Source organism: Camponotus floridanus, unplaced genomic scaffold (genome assembly GCF_003227725.1).
Source record: "Camponotus floridanus strain SB8 unplaced genomic scaffold, Cflo_v7.5 scaffold24, whole genome shotgun sequence".
NCBI classification, from domain to species: domain Eukaryota; kingdom Metazoa; phylum Arthropoda; class Insecta; order Hymenoptera; family Formicidae; genus Camponotus; species Camponotus floridanus.
The window spans coordinates 165,829-186,670 of NW_020229370.1; the positions used below are offsets into that span (position 1 = coordinate 165,829).

A 20,842-nucleotide genomic window follows, 5' to 3' on the forward strand; every position below is an offset into this window, starting at 1 on the left:
AAACGGCAAAAGAGAAATTTTCACGACGAAAGTGCAAAAGTTTGAGACTTATCGAAGCGACAGTAAAAGGATCAACGTGGCTGATCCCAGAAAAGTATTTCACAGCATACAATAACTTCTCTTGCTCTTCTTGCTCTCATGAATATTTTCAGACAAAAGTACAAGGAAAAAGGGAGAGAAACAGAAGAAGACTGATACAAGAAAAGCGCAAGATAAATAATAAAACTGAAGGGAAAAAGCAAATTGATGGTGAAACAAATGGCTAAGCTTATTGTAGATAAGATTTTCATGTACATACGAGACAGTACATTATTTCATTATGATATAGGTAATATATTAAAAAAAAATAATATTAAATACACATACATATGTACAAATATTATTTGCTTAAGAATATAGAATGCTCGCATATTTTTATCATTAAATATATGATGAAACTATTCTCAAGAAGTACATTTTTTTTAAGTACATTATCTGGAACAACTTGGTCATTTGCACACTTGTGAATATGCGAAACTTTAAAAAATATTAATATAATATTTATAAATATTCATAATGCAATAAAAGCAATACATTATCAAAAAATAAAAAAAGTAGTTAAAACAAATAAGTGAATTTTTAATATTAATCAAGCTTGTGAAATGAATAAATTGATCTTGCCGTCTGCCGCGCAACACATCGGATCGTTACTTTCCAACAACAATGGTAGATATAAGCAATGTAAAAGCGGAAGAAATGAAAGGCTTGATGGAAGAGAATGCGAAAATGTGCGCGAAAGAATGGCGGAGCCGGCAACACAACGGTGAGGATGCAGAAGCGGATTCCGTTCGGGAAGGGGGAATAAAGGGATCGATGCGGGATCGCAGATTGCGCGAATTTCCGGTTTCCTCGCATCCGCGATACTTATCGCGTTGCGAATATGTAGCATCGCGAAACCAATGTTCGCCGAATATCACACAAATTCTCGAGACTTTCCGCCGAGCAATCGAACTCGTTGAAAAGTCGCGTAGCATCTCTTCGTTCCGGATTTATTGATACGGTTGACGTGCATAGGCGGATTGAAGTCTCGACAGCGCGCTTGAAGAGCGTAAAAAATGATATACATATTAAAATAATCTTTAGATTTAAATTAATAAATATCTTAATATCGCTAGTCGAATAATCAAAGGATTATTGAAAAAATGTAGTCGATCAAACTAGCCAGAAATTTAGTTTATTATTACGACGTTTCGACCATATGGTTGTGGTCCTTATCAAGTACATACGAAGCCATAAATCAAGAGACCGGCATAGACGATGATCTTATAAATTGCACAAATCACATTAAAAAAAAAACGTTATTTATTAAAAGATTTAAATTAGAGAGAAATTGATGTGTCCGTGAGAGACATCGTCAAGAGACACAACTGTCTCTTGACGATGTCTCTCACGGACACATCAATTTCTCTCTAATTTAAATCTTTTAATAAATAACGTTTTTTTTTTAATGTGATTTGTGCAATTTATAAGATCATCGTCTATGCCGGTCTCTTGATTTATGGCTTCGTATGTACTTGATAAGGACCACAACCATATGGTCGAAACGTCGTAATAATAAACTAAATTTCTGGCTAGTTTGGTCGACTACATTTTTTCAATAATCCTTTAGATTTAAGTATTTTATAGATTACTCTTTTTTATATATCAGAATATAAGCATAAAATTAGTTTGTTCAAATTAATGATCATCAATCTCTTTTTAGAAACGTGGACAAGTACAAAATATAAAAAATAATATAAAAGTATTATATTAAAAATATATAATAATAATAATAATTATTGTTTCTTTTTTCAAATAGTTATACATTTGCAAAATTTGTAAAATTCATTTAAATGCATCTATGCATGTTGTTACATCTATATTGTACTATTCTCGTTCAAGAAGAAGAAGAGAACGTGGCTTTTCTAAATTTCACCGAATACAATGTCTCCGGGCGGAAAGGCAAAGAAGAAAATAAAAATTTATACGTATTCATATATTGGCTTCCCGAATAAGTATTATATATCAGTGCTACGAAGCTAAAAATTTACGATAAGATGCATCTTTGTGCGCGCAGACTATTTTCGCACATTAAGTTTTTCATATAATCTTTAATAAGACGATAATCTTTCCATTAAGAAAAAGCATATTATTGCATCCTTGATGTCATGGTATTCTAAATCTTAAACAATAAATCTAATTAAATAATAAAAAATATCACTTTTAACACATGCAAAAATTATTATTTTTAACACATGCAAAAATTACCCTCGATGATTCTCGATGACCCAGGATGTTCCTCGATAGAATTCTTCGGGGATATCGCACTTCGATCTGTTAATATCGAATAACATGTCACTGAAACTCGTAAAACTAGCGCGAGCACGTTAAATTGTCCGAAAAATCGGCAGAATCCGTTCCCAAAATGAATATCCTCACAACTTTCTCGTTTGAAATTTTTAAGGATGTGGAAAATGCACTGGAACTTTTAAGAGTCTCTCAATTATCCCACATACGTTATCGATCGATTCTATCGCGTTGCAAGATGTCCGCAAGAATCGAAGAGAATCCCTTGGCAGAAGATATTATCCGAGGGCATATACCAAGTTATTCTTTATCACCGTGCATTATTCTCCACTACCTATTAATGGGATATCGAGAATCCCCTCTCGAAACGCGCCAACGTTCGCGCACCTCTTTAATTCTTTCTGCCGGTATTCTCTTGCTATTTTATTCCGATCACGCTCTCACGTTCTCATTCGATCTCTTAGTTCTCCCCGTGCGACGTACAGTTGCTACGTGGAAAGTAATAGGGACGTATTAATAAAATGGTCGTCCTTAATAACCATCGATTTCAATGACAGTCGCGAACCACGTCGACAGCAAGGTTATTATTCAAGATAGGGAATAGCCTCGAAATTCGTTTTCACCGATTGTGTATATTTCCAATATGCTTGGATATCAAAAATATCAATAATAAAAAATATTCACGGAATTTCCCTCTCTGTTGCAGGTAAATTTAGTGGATCATGTGACGTGCGCGATGTAGCGTTAGATATTATTTAAACAAATAATCGCATGAAAATTTAATATAAAATGGAAGTATTTACGATTATTATATTCATAAATCCAAATAAATGATTATTTTTTATATAATTTACATCCGTAAATATTTATAAATGTTTATAAATTTAATTTGAAAATAGTCGTTGAAAATGGAAATTAATCATTGGGAGACAAAGAGAATATTTATAATAATATAATTTCAAATATATTTAAAGATACAATATTAAATATTTAAAATCATTATTTATTTGCAATATTTTAATCAATATTAATATCATGAAAATTAATAATTAAAAATAAAAAAATAAGATGTATTTTGTAGGAAGCATTATGAATGTTCATAATGCTGTTTATATTTTTTTTATTAATTAATTAGTCCCAACGAGATCTCACCAATATCGACCTAGTTAAATTTACGTTATGTAGCATAATAGTGTAAATAAAAGTAATAAAATATCTATTTGTATCTACTCAAATCCATGTATTTCTGAGGATTAATAATGAAAATTGTTAATGATACTAAAGCAAGAAGTATATTAACGATAATAGTATTAATAATAATATTAATTTGTATATTAATGATAATATACAAATAATATAATTATTGGAAAATAGCACACAATATTTTTTTTAAATGCAATTTACAAAATTGTGTTGGTAGAATTGAAAAACGAAAATGACAATAATAACACCTAAATAACCAGGCTCGCTTCACATCTCCCTTAGAAGTATTGAATAGCGCGAAAATATGGGTGATATCTTGAAAGATCAACGAGAATTACGACTGTTTTCAGTAATAAGAAGCAAGGTGACGAACTCCTCGATTCAGAGTTCAAAGAAAAATTCTCATCGAAGTCACGGAGATCCCTCTTTAATCAACGGCAGACGAGTGGACTCGTTGCTGACTCAAAGAAACGCCAGGTTCGATAAAGACCAACCGTTCCCGATCAACACATTTGCGTGCATTGTTCATATGCATGTTCCATGTAATACAAGTTGATCAATCGCGTTTCCAGAACGCGTAGAATACGTGATGAACGTCTAATATTAATCATATAACGAGATAAAGAATTAACAAAAATGAGAACAATTTTTACGATCAAATTATGCATTATACGATATTTATTCCCAAAAATTAATTAAATAGAGAAATACTTTAATCAAAAAAAGCTTTCATATGGCTACAATGTGCCTTTGAATTTAATCGTGAATGCATTAATATGTTCATCGAGCGCAAACGATAACTTGTCACATTCTCTCCATCAATACGGCCCTCGTATACGTTCGCGCTGAATAGAGCGTGTGTCGTGCAAACTTTCCACAATTGAAAAACGTTTAACGATTTTAATTTTATCTGTTATTTTAACTTTATTTGTTTTCTTTTTCAACAAATCATTAACAATTCCTTGTACATGGCGCTGCCCTTTATCGCGCCGGCGTAAGCTGTGACTCGCGCTACTAAAAAGATTCTCTCTTTAAGAGCGGATTATCGCTCCTATCCTCCAAGAATATCCCGGACGAACGCGCTACTCGAAGTGGATCGAAGGATTCGCGCTTGCGGCAGGATGAACGAGACTTTATACGAAGACGAGAGACCTGACCCGACACGTATCCCGTTACCCGAGGCATATCTCCAGAGATTACTCTCTAGAAACGAGCGCGGAAATATCCTGGATGCTCCCGCCGGAAATACAGTCGCGCGATCCTAAAACGAAAATGTATAGCGCGGGTTTGAAACATCCGTCGGGTCCTCCGGATCGCGACGTCACATTCGGAAGCGAGGTCCTCGGAGAGCGCGCAAGAAATCGTACTATATACTATTTTTCACAAGAGATTAAAAGAGGAAAAGACAGCTCTACTATGTATGTCTTGAAAATTCCGACGAAGGAGAAACCGCGAGACAACGTGAATTTTTCAAATATATCGCGATGTTTCGATAAATAAATGTCACGTTATATATAACGTTTTATATAAATGTTGCTTCCAGCACGGCTTCCTAACGATTTTCTATATCATATTTAAATAACACTTGTAAAAATAAAATAACGAGTGCAAAAAAATAATCTTAATTTGGCAATGAAATATTAATAAACATGACAGTTTTCTTGTGAAAACAATTTATGATAAATCATAAATAAACTGTGTTGCTAAAAGTTAATCAAACGATCTTTCTCCCGGCCGTTGTCCGTGAAATGATAAATATTCATAGGACGAGACTATATCCGCGAGTTATATTATCAGCAATGGAGGAATATATATAGCCGTGGAAGAAATTGAAAAACCTTAACAACCGCAATAATCAATTATCTTAAGAGTGAGTGGCTGAAATCTTGATGTCAAGAAACGGCAAGTTATTACGGTGGTTAATGCGACGCGCTAACCAACGAGGGGATGAAAAAGATCCCGAATCCGTGAAGGTCAGCGATGGTGCGGGCACACTTGACCTGGTTGCGACGAACGTAGCGCCAACGAGCGTGTCGTCGAACGACAGACGTCAGAGCGCAAAATTGTAATGCAAACACTCACGAGAGACTCGATTCCGCAGGCACGTCACTTCAAATTCAACGCCGACACGTCTCGTACGATCGCCGCACTATCACTGGCAAATCATTCATGAACGAGCATCGCGGAGCAACTGCGTTGAATGTGACCTTAAGTAGGGCGATTATTTCGTCCGACCTGCCTACGCACTTTGAACAACTACAACAATGATCGACGAGAAAGTAGACGCAAAGATCCTGTTGTCAAGCGAGCTGTCGAACCTGTCGATAAGGCTTGCCTCTGAAAAGGCCTCGTTATATGAAAGCTCATGTTAATTAGGTTTAATTCATAAATCATATCCGCGAAACTATTTCCATCTACGAGTCTTTCACTGCGGGGCTGCTTATAGATTATCGATAAATCTTGTCGTAAAAAAAATGCAATCATATCTCTCGTTTAAAACTAGGCACCCCCACCCCCGATAGTCTGCTTAAATGCAAAGTAAGAGTTTTACGACGCGATTGAATCCTAAAGGGAGAATTTTCCTGCTGCAAAGCTTGACTCGACAAATTCCCCGCTTACGATCCGAGGGGCACAAGTACCGTATTTTAAGTATACGAACGGGCGATTCGCGCTTTTCCGTGGGCGAAAGTGGAGAGGAGAAACGGAGACACCTCTACGGCAGTGTTCTTTGGCCGCGGGCGCACTGCTACTGCCGAGGTCTCCTCTCCCTCGTGGGGCTAATGCACAGAGGATCCCGTACGAGGGGTTGACCCAGTTAAGGGTAGAGTCAGGGCCGGAGAGTGCGCGCTACGGACGCGTCCACGTCGCGGTACGTACTGAACCGTCTCTCACCACGTACGTACACTCTCTTTCTCTCTCTTTCTCTCCCTCTCTCTCTGTCTCTCTTTCTCTCCCTCTCTCTCCCTCTCTCTCTCCCTCTGACTCTAAAGCTGCGCGCGGTAAGGCCGCGAGGGCTCGTTTCTCCTTTCGCGGTTCTCACATTCTGCCGCCACCACCACCAACCACCACCACTGCCACCATCACCACCACCACCATCAGCAAATCGACCTTCGGCGTAGCCGATGTCGTCGTCGCTGGGACCGCCACCACCGCCGCCGACGCCGCCGACGCAAGCCCTCTCGCCGAAGCATCCCCTGAAACTAACCCCTATCCCCCCCGCTCTTAGCTTCGACCAAGCTCCCCTCCATATTGATCAGTGCGCGCGGTTCGTAGGCCGCAGCATCCAACGCGCGCTGCTACACGTTGTCAACATGCTTAGCAGACCGAAATCCCACGGTGTGGGACATAGTGACTGGGCCCCGGCCGCGCGAGCATCCGCAGAATCGCACGCCGCATATGAAAGTGATAGAATTAATATGTATCAAGGGACGCGCCTTGTGTGTGACCGCGTGAAAAAAGCTCCAGCCGACCGCGAACTGGCTATCCCAGTGGCTTGTTTAAACGTATCGCGTTAAGGAAAATATTGATTTAATCATACACGCATTTTGCGGTCCTCTCTTATATATATATTTTCGAATATTTACGTAGTAAAAATTTCGTTATAGAATAAATTCGCGGAACAGAGAGGTATTTTAATATATATATTATATTTTTTTATATTGTTGAATCGATAATACTGCCCGCAATGTCTGAAAAAATAGAAAACGAGAGGTCGAGAAAATCGAAACGAGATCTCCTCGTTAATTTGACATTAAAATTACATTCCGGTATCAACAAAATATTATATTTCGATATTATTTCGCGGCAAATCGTTCTCGTTCTGATCGTGCATTAAAAGCGCTTACGTTGAAATGTTATGAACGCATAGCAACAACAAAGAACAAATACTCGTATGCCGGAAATCCCTTACCCTCTCTTTAATTACCGCGACACAGGTGCGCGCTGGTGCCGTTTATTAATCGATTAAAACCACGTGCGTCCGCGTAACCTCGGCTCCAAACTTTCGAGGGGTTTTCATCGACGAGATTTCATCGTTTGCCGAATGTAACATTCATGATGTAGACTAAACTAAAACAAGAAAGATAAACACCCTGAAATGATTCGTTAATAAATGATTCTTTACTTACAAATATATTTTTATATAAAAATATTGCATTTGTTAATATCCATTTCTCTGCGTTCAAAAGATAAAATACAACTAATGATATAACACATAGCAGATTATATGCATTATATAACAGAATTAAATATATATATATATATATAAAGGAATAAAATTATATAACATATAAAATTATATAAAAAAAATAAAATATAAAAGAATTAACAAAAAATTCTAAGAAATTTTTTAAGAACAAACGTGCAACATATATAGCTGAAGCATCGTTAAATCATGATAAAGGATTAATCTACGGCTTTTCGTGTCGAGCAATCATTGCAAGTAATGACGTGATCAGAAAGCAATGCGAGCTTTTCGTGTCAAGCCATCATTACCGCACCATTATGAGTGTGCGATGAGATTGTGAGAGAACTATTTTTCTATTTATACTTAGCAAATTAATAAAAAAGTGATAAAGATTGCTAATGCATGTTCTTTCTTTATGCTCTGACTTGTAATTTCTAAATAATAATATAGTGATAATAAAGCCGCAAAATATTAAGCTAGTTTTAATCATCAGAGGAACATAATGTTCCTTCAAATTTACTGTTAAATAATTATTCAATCATTATAATTCCGATCCGTTATAATTTTGCAATCACATATTTAAGTGGACTAACAACATTTTGCAATTCAGACTATCGCTTCTACATCAAATTCTTGAGTCGAACAGAAATACTTTTCTTTTTTTACATATATTGATGCAATAGTTCTAGCAAGGAGAGAGCACTAAGGGTACTTCGCTCGCAGAGATTGACAAGTTGCGCTTTTGCGAGACAAAGTTTCACATTTGTACGTTCAACTGTTCCAAGAGCAGAATGCGAAACTTCCGGTCGAGTGTGATTGCCATGGCAAAAAGCTGCCCCGGGACTTTACGACCTTCATTTCCCGACTTAATACGTTTCTCCGCTAAAGTGGCGGCGAAATGGAGCGAAAAAAGGGAGAGATGGAAACGAAGCCAAATCTCTTGTCGCACAGGGACCCTAGGATGGCCTTCCGCTGAATGCATCGCTCCCAGTGAAACCTCGCGCCATCGCGGTAAAAAAAGCAAAAAATTTCACTTTCAGTTTCAAAAATGCGCGATAGCTTAAAGTCGCGCATTTTTCGTATCTTTCGAATTAACGTACACGATATATGTATTTCTGTCAAACGCAAAAAATATGTATTTCTTTATTATCCGCCTTTTTTATCCCGATTGACTATATTTAAAGTGTATGCATTTCTGCTGCATTAACGATTATTGAGCTCTTATGTGGGAATGACAAATATGTTTTAAATATTTGTCATACACACATATACGATGTCTCTCTGGCATCAATGGGGAAAAATGAAAAAATTTCATGACCTCATCTCGTTGCTCTCAACTTCGCATTTGACGAACGATATTTTGAATGCACATAATTGCATACAAATAATTCGCATAATAAATTAATTATTACAAGATCAATCGAGCGAGCAAATCGAGCGATCGAACGTGTAGTTGAATTTAAATCAAATCACGTGAAAACACGTCGAGCTTCACCTGCTTTATTAGCGAGTGACTATCGGATAGAGATTCCTGTTATAAACGATTAATTATTACACACGCCTATTAGATTTCAGTGAATAAACACGCAAAATTGGCCATTTGGGACGGGACTGTTGATTAAATGCACGGCGCTATTTTTTTTTTGCCGAGAGTGATAAAGCTTGCGGTACTAATAAATTTGTTTGCTTGCGAAATGACATATTCCGTATAATTTCTAATAAAAAAAGTGTGATAAAATGATGCAAAAATTAATGCACTTATCGCTCGTAATTCACTGTGACAGATTTGTTACCCATAAATACGTGATCCAATATAAATGATAACACAAGTTCAAATATTGAAATTTTATCAAAGTACCGATCTACTCTTTTAATGCACTTGAATACGTACATCCGATGCGCAACATACGTCAACAAAAATCAATTATCCGCGTTACAGATTCAATGAAAATAATGTTATTAATTTTTACTTTATTAGTAAAATAAACATACATGATTGCAAACAAATAATTACAAATAAATCTTTTTACCTTTGTCACGTTTCCAATGTAAAGAGTTTTCGTATTGTACATTAATTTTCGATCTTTTAGATATAAACGCTATGTTGCTTCTATCAAAATGTAATTCTAGAATATATATATTACTTTCATGAATGATGGGATGTAAATCCATTGAACGGATAAACTACAGATCCCCTCTAAATACCATTTAATCCTTTGAACCTTCCTCAGTTCACTGTGAGAATGTCTTCATTGCTATCTAGTTTCAGTGTGCTATCGATCTAACTATGAAACCATATTGGTCAACGTGTTGGTTAGATGCACCAATTTGCACCTCAAAGAGCCAAACTAGTTGCTATGAGTAACAGTAATTTCATTGTCCCCTGATACCACTAACGGCCCGGTATGTTTCTTTCACCGAACAAGTAGTTTTAGTAACAAGTGTTAATGCTGTCAACATTATATTAAAATTTGTTTAAAATTTAATTTCACTCTCGCTTCAATACTTGTGGCAATTTTGATATAAAATTCTCTCTCAATTTTTGATATTTACTAAGATGATTATTTTTATAATGCAAACATTTTTGCCTCTTGAATATATTATAATACATTTTATCGCTTAGGATTTGAAGAATAGAATAATAAAAAAAAAAGAAATTAATAATAAGAACAAAATGATCAATATATTTTCATTAATTTCATATTATTTATTATAATTATTACTATTATTATTATCTACTGCATATGAATAGTATTATTTTTGCCTCTATTTCCTTTCTTCATATATAAGCATAAAAAATGTAGAAATTGTGAGGTAAAATATTTTTAACGAAATGCGAAATTTGAGAGAAAGATAGGAATTCTCTCCGAAAAAAAATGAGAAAATAAAAACAGACGGTCAAACAGAAGCGATGTGCTGATGCATGCGTTTAAAAATCCACGCGGTCGTAATACCGCGGATTTAAATTTTCCAGTTATAATTACAAAATGCCTCATATATCTCGTCATTATAATTATTTCCCATAAAATCATGAATTATTATATGTAAAATCATTAGAGGCTTATTTTACATATAATCAATTAAGCTTCTCCATAAATATCGCTCTCGATGTTATTACACAGTGTCCATTACGCAAATAACTACATTAAGCTACAGAGAATCAAGTTATCAAGAATGCTCGGTCTCTTTTTTCGCATATATGTATGCCGATAATCTCCGATGATTAATCCTTGCAGAGACGCATCAGTAACCCGGTTCAATTTCAGGAATCAACATCGCGACTTCGTTTGCAAGTAAAGAGCGAATGTTCCATAAGATTTTGTCGGGGATTATTCACGTTTTACACGTCGTTATAAAGACTTTTCGCGTTTTGTCATCATCTATATCTCGAACTTTCGCCATGATGATGGTAACGAATAATCGATTTGCACGTATTTTTCGCTTCCGTCACATCGAGGCACATCAAAAATAAGAAAGAATATATGATACAGAATGTGAGAAAAGCCGGAAATGAAATTTCTTATGTTGGTAGCGTTAGAATCGAAGTGACCTATTTCGCTCGGAATACAATACTAATTCAATTCCTTTCGTCTCGTGATAAAAAAAAAATCGAAACATAAAAAATTCTACAAAATCGTGTAAAACTTTTTTACTTTTGTTACATTACATTCTTAGAAAATTATAAAATCTTTAAAATAAATAAAAGAAATATTTGCAGCAGAAAAAATTGTAAATATGGAGATAATGATTAGATTAGAATTTAAAATGCACAAGGAGAGAATAGAGAATTAGAATAAATTCTAAATAAAGCTGATCAATATCAATCACTGAGATTAAATCATTTTCCTTTAGATTAAACTATTTTCAATATAGTAATTGAGACAATCAGAATCCATGTTTGCCCATATAAAAGCTACATATCTATATTAAACATTAATAAACGGAGACTGTGACCTGTCTCTGCAAGATAAAATATTTAAAGAATAAGAGATTGCAATGTCTTGTATGTATCCCCGCAAATCTAATTTAATAATTTATCATGTTCAATACAAATTTTTTGCAAATAATAAATCATGAAAAGACGAAATTTTTGTTGCGAATATATTTTTTTAGCAAGGAGATCGTAGAGATATTGATCAATTAGTTATTCTTTAGAATTTTCACGACAATTTTAATATCTTAATATGTGAAAATATAAAAGCTTTTATTTTTATTTCATATTTCTGTGGCTTCGTAAAATCTTTTTAATATTTGTTTCATGAAACACAATTGAATGAAATTTTTATAAGCAGAAATTGTTTTGCGGACGATATGTTCATTTTACGTAATCGGTCCTATCTTCGCGTTCTCGATTATCTGACTTCATGAATAAAATATAAATAATTCGCTGATAATCGGATCCGATCAGAACTGAATCGGATCAGTGATAAATCCAATCGAATATCGATGGGCTCTCATATTTTTGTCATTTCTATTATAAATATTTTACGACCAATATCTTGTTATATATCTCAAAATATATAATTTTTATATATAATATAATATTTATATCTTAAGGGAGTATCGCACGTTATTATGAAAAAATACAAAAGGCTGAGAATATATTAAAAAATTTACAAATCGGAAAGATTACCAGAAGTGATTGAACAGGAAGCGTTGATTTCAGAGATGTTTTGGGATCGAGAAGGTATATCGAAAGGATGAGAAGGAACTAGGTCGCCGTTCTGATAATGCGACCTACATACGACTCGGACAACCCCGTACATTGCCCTATTTTGTATGTTCCTCTGTTACAGTGACGGACAAAGCGATGAGCTAGCAATGAACGTACGAACTCCTCGAATTTCTTGACATGGTAAATACGACAGTTCGAAATCTTATATTTGTCAAATGAAAAATCTCAAATTCGAATCTTGTATTATGTTCAATTCTTTGCCATTTAAAAATGTTTCCCCATTTTTTATATACTTTCATAAATAACATCAAATTATTCGATGCAATTTATTTGCATTTGCATATGAGCTACTTCAAATTTTATTCGCAATTTATGTACATATGACAATTTATTTACATAAAAAATAAATATTTATATTAAAATATTATTTTAAAAACTTTTGTGATTTTCTGCATCATAAGAGTAAGTAATTCAAGCGCTCTCTATTTCTTCCACATATTATATCCTTTTCAATAATAATTACGATAATAATATAATACTAATTAGATTTTTGTGTTTTGAAGAATCTATATTCAGTTCTATTTTTATTCCAACATCCTTAAATCATTTCTTGATTCAGTCGTGGGTGCAAAGTGCCGTTAATTCGACCCTGTTCTTACGTCATTGCCGCCCTAGGATGCAATCCCCTCCCTGTACGCTTTTACGTCATTGCCGGCAACTGAAACACTGAGCTTTTTCGTGAATGAGATCTCGCTGGGAAAAAGAGCGGCCGCTGCACGCCGACATGAAAGATAAATAGGAAACGAAAAAAGAAGGATCGTAAAAACCGCGGCCACTAATAAATCCGGCTGTAGCGATTGTTACCTTTACGACTGCCCGTTTATTTTTTTTTCCTTTTTATTTTCTATTTTTTCGATTTAACTCGTGGTATTCATCCCGGTGTAATTTCTGGGTGGTGCTAGCTTGTCCACCGATATCGAGAATACGTCGACGAGGCGGCCGATTATTAAATTTCGATACTGCTGTGTGCGGTCGACTTTTTATACCGCAACTCGACATGCAATGACGCTGAAATTTCACTATCTCTTGTTGCAGTAAATTGCATAAAATATGATTAATGTCTATCTCTAATATATTATAATTATAATGCGTTTTAATTATTTTCATTGCAATATCCTAATTGCGTACCTATTATTAGAGAAATATTATCTTTTGATTATCATAAGCCGCAATAAGTAAACAATAATTACTATTATATATTCTAATGTAGTGGAATATAATTTGGCCTAAAATGAAAATTGAATAATAATAAACAATATTAAAAATAGAGTATCTCAATTATTCTAATAAAGCGTGAAATACAATTTTTATAATAAAGCGTGAAGTACAATTATTATAATAAAGCGAAATTTATCTTTCAAATTTATATATCATGTTTTATATTAATTAAAACAAAAAATTATAAGAACTCTAATTTTTGACAATACGATAAATTATATAAAATACAATATCAAATATACATTTGCCATTAAAGTATCAAATTTTTTCACTCAATTAAAATTGAAATTGATTAAAAGTCGTGGCTTGCATAACGTGTGTAAGCAAAAGTTTAATTATATAAAATAAATTTATTAATAAGACTATTAATTAATAATAAACAAAAAAGAAAGATTAAAGGGAAAAAGATGAAGAGATCCTTTAAAAATGAACTAGAGATCAAACTTCTAATACGTCTAATCCAAGTCACGTCCAAGATCAATATTTCATAACGAAAAAAACTTTCATCGCGCGTCCACGCACACAATAAAATATCCCTCTGAGGAAGATCCGCAGGTGAAAGTCGGCATAAACATCTTTTATTGGAAAACTTTCCTTCACCGTCTGGTGACGAGACTGGCTACACAACGAAGCGAGCGAGAGGAGAAAAGAGAATATAAAAAGGCGGATGTGACGGGATGTGCATATAAGATGCATCCCAGAATATATTGACTTGCAATTCCGAATATGGCACGGCAGGGCGCAATTGAGAATCCTTATGCAATGCGAGGAGCGAAATATTTCTGTTTCTATCCCCGATGGAGGATGAACCGTGAACCGATACGAACGTGCTATATCGTATAACGCTTTTTTTGATACACGTAACTTTTAACCCTCTCGTTTAACTCTTTGGGTTCGTTTCATCCCTCTTTCTCTCTCTCTCTCTCTCTTGACCTGACTCTCTCCCTCCCTTTCTCTTGCTTCGTTGTATCCATCTGATATTTAGACCATCTCGTGTACGGCGTATTTGCGATGCGAGTGAATATCGAAGGGCCTTTCTGGCATATAAAAAGGCTACGTAAAGCAAGCCATCTGCATAGGAAATTTGAGATTTAAAATATGAGGTCGCAAATGCAACATTGAATAAACCATGATGCCGAGGGCAATGTATCGTTAAATTAACGGCAAAGTCCAGATCAAGTTTCCGTTCGTGCAGCGGTTTTTTCCACTCGTATTCGCGGCAGGAATATATCGTAAATATATATGTGAAAATATGGATATTCGATGATATACAAACTATATGCAAAGCATTTTATATTTAAGTTGCATATTGGTTTTAATTAAATACGTTTTAATAAATCTAGGATGTGTGTGTGTGTGTGCGTGTGTAAAACATAAAATGTATTTTTATTACGTAAATCATAAAATTGTGAAATATTTACGGAAAATCGTTATTTCTACTTCTAGAAAACTTATATCAATTTTATATATGTATTTTCTGTATAAATTGATCGCACACGAAATTGATGTGTCGATATTGCGACTCTGATCGTTTCCTTTTCGCAATTTTTATATCAAAATAATAACAAATTGATAAACATTATAAAAATTAATTTTCTCATTGTGAATATCTTATATAAATAAAATGAAGCGAAATGAATATTATTTAAAATTCTCGCATATAATACCATTTGTACAACATTTCGATTGCATGATTAATGCATTAATGAACTCAATAAATTTCAATCCGACCAATTAGTTACTTACCGTTGATATAATTCTAGCACCAATATGTGTTAATCATCATCACATGATAATCTTGAACGATCAGCTTCTGATATCATTTGCTAGGAAAATGTGAATTAGTAATTAATGCTCGCGCTTTTATTTGCATTAATGTGCGATTAACAACGATTTATCATAAGAAAAAGAAACTCGCATTGACTGTTGCTAATTGTCACCTATATCCTAAACAGCAACAGCGATCTAGTTTATCGACTAGCAACCATGCTCGAGTTGATTATAACAGATGAGGGTATCTCGACAAAAGTATTTTATACATTATATAATTAATAAATGTTTGTATGATGATATTGCTTCGTCGGTTGTTTTTCCGTTGAATTATAAATCATCTGTTGCTATACCTTTATAAGATTCTATCTTTAAAATTTATTATTTAATATTAATAAAATTTATTGATTTCACGTGTCAATTTAAAAGTAAAAATTTAGAATTTTTATAAATAATAATATGTAGATAATAATATAGAATCAATTTTTTCTATATATTATTATTTATAACTATATATCTTCAAATAATTTAGTGACTAACTGGAAAAAAGTCAAAAGAATTGTTATAACACAGCAGCAGAATACCTTTGAGAAGATAAAATGCATTGTCAAGAAATAGCAAGGAAAATATGAAAATAATATATCATAATTTATGGAGACGCAGTGTTGTGGAAAATAAAGGATGCATGTGTTACGGATGAAGATAAACATTAAAATTCTGAAATCAGTGTGCATATATATAATCTATTATATGTAAAACATCGCACAATATTATAATTAATATCGTACAAATTCATTATGTTGGCATTATATCGAAATAACAATAGCATTGACATCATTATATCTAGTTTATGCGTTCGTTCCATGTATCACGTTACATGTGTAATTATGATACATATCATCTTATCGATAAATATGTATTGAGATCCCACCTGTATAATGTTAAAGCTTCCCTCGCGCTTCTCAAATAATTACCAAAGTCATTTCAAAAGCAACAAATAATAATATAAATCGTTTACTTTCAAAATAGTGTAAGTTTAACTGCAATAATTTTTTTTCAAAATCAATACATATTCTCTATTAATATCCTTATAAATTTCAAAAATAACTCACACAGCTTTGAAAATAAGCGTCTTATTTTCTTATTATTTTTATATTGCACACTTATTTCAATATATCGCATATAAATATTTTTCCTTAGCTTCGTAGAAAATTTACGATGTAAAATCCTATGAAAAGAGAAGACATTAAAAGATGTACATATACAAATAAAAATTCGCGCGCACCGTACTAAATATCACATTATATACAGCTGTCTGTCTTTTTGCGAGGGACTAGCTTAATTCCATTTCGCGTTGACGAGACTGTCAGCGAATTACAATTACATGTATCGTATTGCACAGATGCAGCTGTTATATACGCCTACACGTGTACTAGTGCAAGTTACATTACACAGTATGTGAAAAAACAAAATTGTCGTCTTTTATTATATGTCGTGTATTTTTTTTATTTCTTTTCATTTTTTAATATTTCATTCTCCCCTTTCGTATACTTTCTTCGTGTGTATTTGAATGTGTTTATTTAGCTATTATAGATATCATCAAAATAATTCCCATAAATAATATATAGCCGCGAAAATAAATTTTCATTCGTTTTCGATTTACTGCATAAATGCAAACTTCACGCGCACCGTACAAAAATTATCAGACCAAATTCAAGATAATTACCTATATATATACAACTTTGTACAAATATTTTAAAAGATAAAATGAATATGTACATACAACAGGCTCAAACAAGAGAGAATTTGCGAGTGTACCTAATCTAACCAAAATTTTCTTTCTCTTTCTCTTTCTTATTTGTTTTTTCGATCATATTGCAATCAATAAATAAGGAGCGTAACAACATATGTATGTATGTGTGAAATAATGTCTTATAAGAAAAAAAAATTATTATATATCTTCACATACAATATAAGAAATAAAAAAATAAGCACAATTAAAATATTATTAATCACAGCATATGATTAAAAGGGGAATAATTAAATCAATATAAAGTTTTAAAACTTATATTCTTCTAAATCATTTTATGAAAATTTCATTCATGTAAATATTGTTTTTCTATCTTATTCGTGTGTCGATTCTAGTTTTGATTGGTCAAATAATAAAAATCACGACAAATAAAATTAGTAAAAATTAGAATTGAGACAATAAATCAATAAAAATTTTTAATTTCTTTTCGTATTTGTATTATTTTCTGTACTAAATGTTTCATGATTTATTATGCATATATCTTTATCCTCTGTGTACGAGAGTTTAAACATGTATTTCAATGCATTTAACCGAATGTACTTTATTACATCTAATATTGTTAATTTTTCTTATATTATTATATTCTTTATATGTATGTGTATATGTATATGTACAAGAATAATAATTTTCCTCGTACATATATAATAATAATAATAATATTTTTTCTTAAAATGTGTTATTAATTTAGTTATGCTCCTCACCGTACGTTGATCTTTCATACATTTCTTCTCTATATAATCAGGAAACAAACTCTCCGCTCCATTTTTTTAAGAGAACTCACATTTTCTTCTCATATCTTCTTTGAAAATGAGAGATCAGTAAGTTCTTCAACATTTTTTTTTATTTTTACATTCGCTGCACGATCTATCATCTGTGCGGACAATAAGGAACATGTGGAAATAGGTGACAATGAATGGATTTGAATCTGAAACAAAAAATATAGTTATGGTTAAGGGACTATTAACAATTCGAAATCAGAAATGTGTGATAAAATCAAAGTTAAATAAATTTTTACGTAAAAACATACTTAATATATTTGTTATTGATATTTTTAAAAATAAAATCTAAAATATAATCTCTAAAAAATCAATTTCTTTGCATTAGTAAACGTAATTCTCGACATACTGAAGAAAAAGAATCAACTAGTATCGTACAAATATTTTATCTATTCCAAAAGAATATTAGATTTTAATGCAAGATTCTGTTTAATCTTCATAGTGGAAATTTTTCGCATAAATCCGACAGACTTCGATGAATGCCTCATGCAAATATGATCAATAAGATCAATGTAGCAAACTTGTAATATAAACTTTTAATAAAACGTCATCTATGAAAAGCAGCGAGAGGAAACAAGACATGATTTAATATCCGTAATACGTGCAGTCTCGATGCACAAGCCATCGAATATATTTACAGCAACTTGATTCTGATATTTTTCTCGTTAATATTCAAAAACGCGAAACTTGACTTTTTCCTCATAATACTAAGTAAAAAATCCCAAAAGATATTTGCAGCAAGCGACGCGAAAATTTACATAGGAAACAAACCATTTTTCCTGACTCGACGGAATTAAAAAGCAAAAACAGTGGAAGGAACAGAGGATCGTGAAAATCACAATTATTACAAAGTCAATTAAAACTTACAAGATCACACTGCAATGTCGTCCTCGTAATTACTCATCTCTCTTCCGTCTTTCACCGGTGCTAATTATACGAAAGAAAACGTTCCGAGAGATATTTCGCGCATATGCATTAATGAGAATGCTAATTACAGATGTTTACTTAACGTCACGTAGATTATACATGTCGTTTCACAAAATGTCATTTTATACTCGCGCGTAAACATGGAATTATTAAGCTGAAGAAAAACAAATTACACTAATCTATTATTGGAATGCTTCTCAAAAGATATACATCAAGCATGTAAATAATTAAGAGTAATAATCTAGAATATAATTTTTTGTCTACTATTTCTCTCTTAATTTTTAAATAGAAATTATTTTATATTATAGATATTTAAAAGTTAAGGGTAATAATAATTCTCAATAATTTTCTTAATCTGTATACGCTCTCTAATTAATTAATCTGTCATGAAATATATCCATAATATCCCAAATAAAGATATCTTTTTCAATTAAACAATGTATACATGTAAAGAAAAAACGATGCGAAACAGATGCAAAATAAATGTTGCAGCGTTTTGCAACATTATATAACTTTTTTTATGAAAACTACTTTTCAATTTAGTTATTTCTCTTAAAGAATTTCTTACGGTGTTCAACCGACATTCTACGCGAGCACTCTAGGTGAAGGTGGCAATTATAGAAGTAATTGAGGCTTTGATGTGCAATGTTGCGTCAGGAAAGAGGAGATTCAAAGAAACAGGAAATTGAAGATTACCAACAGAATTTCTCGCGTTCTACCATGAAAATAATTCAATTTAGATATCTATATTTTTACAAAAACTATTGGCGCTGTTCAGAATTCACGAATAAATCAATCGAAATATAAAAAAACATAAAAGTAAATAATAAAAAAACATAAAAGTAAAAAAAATAAAATTAATATATAAAATAATGCTATATACCTCTTTGGATCATTCTTCATGTCAAAACCATCAATTTTCAGGATGTTCCATTCATCTCTAGGTCCTTTAGAATAACTAAAAGAGACCTGGAATACAAACATAAAAATACTTTAAATCGCCAAAGATCTTTAATTTCTTTAGCGAAAGATTCTTGTATATCACAAACCGAGCCACATATGATGTTGAAAGTGACTTCATTTATTTTGACATCGCATATACATGCTCGTTTGTTCGTATATTCTGCGCAATATGAGATCCTAAAGTATAATACCGGTCGTGAAAGAAAATATCTTTTATGCCAATATTTTGCATACATCACGCATATTTTCGCCGACCATGCGATCGCTTATATACATTGTAAGTCGATCTTAACGATTTTATTATAATGTATTGACGAACAATTTATAAATAATTTACAAATTATTTTTATAAGATTATGAAAATAAAAAATTTAAAAATAAAATAATTTTTAATATATCATATATATTTTTAAGATATTATTTAAGATATGGTATATATTAAGATTATTTTATAAGAATAAGAAATTCTTCAAATCGATCGAAGAAATTCTCATCTTTGAAATTAATAAATAATAATTTAAATAATTTAATATTAAATAATTTAATTACATGTGATAAAAATGTTTTATCAATTTTTAAATAATAAACATGTTAATTAGATTTTCTATCTTCTCTGTCAAAAAGAAGCATTTACATTATCATATTTCATCATATTTATGCATATATGTATGTAATGTTATATGTATGTAATGTTATATATAAACGTATGTCATATTTATGCATATATGTATGTAATGTTATATGTATGTAATATTATATATAAAATATATGTATGTAATGATGACACAAAGAAGAATGCATCTGGGACAATTTAGTTAATATCTGTCGGCGACAGGACATGTATTTTTTCATATGCTTGCGATTATGCTCTTATTACGATACGTGGTCTGAGAACTTATAATAAACTAGGATTAAATAATAGCTATTGC

General features: G+C 32.4%; 2 protein-coding genes across 3 annotated transcripts in view; both read right to left on the reverse strand.

Annotated features, from left to right (window-relative positions):
- Positions 1–6,415, reverse strand: part of LOC105251046 — a 134,619-nt gene extending 128,204 nt beyond the window's left edge. Inside the window, exons 1-2 of one of the 2 annotated variants that reach the window (XM_011257553.3) lie at positions 6,188–6,415; positions 2,287–2,813 (exon numbers count right to left, since the gene is read on the reverse strand). The gene's annotated coding sequence lies outside the window, so the exon portion shown is untranslated. Of the gene's footprint in view, positions 1–2,286; positions 2,814–6,167 lie in introns of both variants that reach the window. The other variant, XM_025409090.1, reaches the window with a different exon arrangement.
- An 11,472-nt stretch (positions 6,416–17,887) lies between these two features.
- Positions 17,888–20,842, reverse strand: part of LOC105251037 (fringe glycosyltransferase) — a 78,853-nt gene continuing 75,898 nt past the window's right edge. The window contains exons 8-9 of the mRNA XM_011257542.3: positions 19,834–19,919; positions 17,888–18,172 (exon numbers count right to left, since the gene is read on the reverse strand). Of these exons, the coding sequence (XP_011255844.1) occupies positions 18,115–18,172; positions 19,834–19,919 (144 nt within the window). The 3' untranslated portion in view covers positions 17,888–18,114. The remainder of the gene's footprint in view (positions 18,173–19,833; positions 19,920–20,842) is intronic.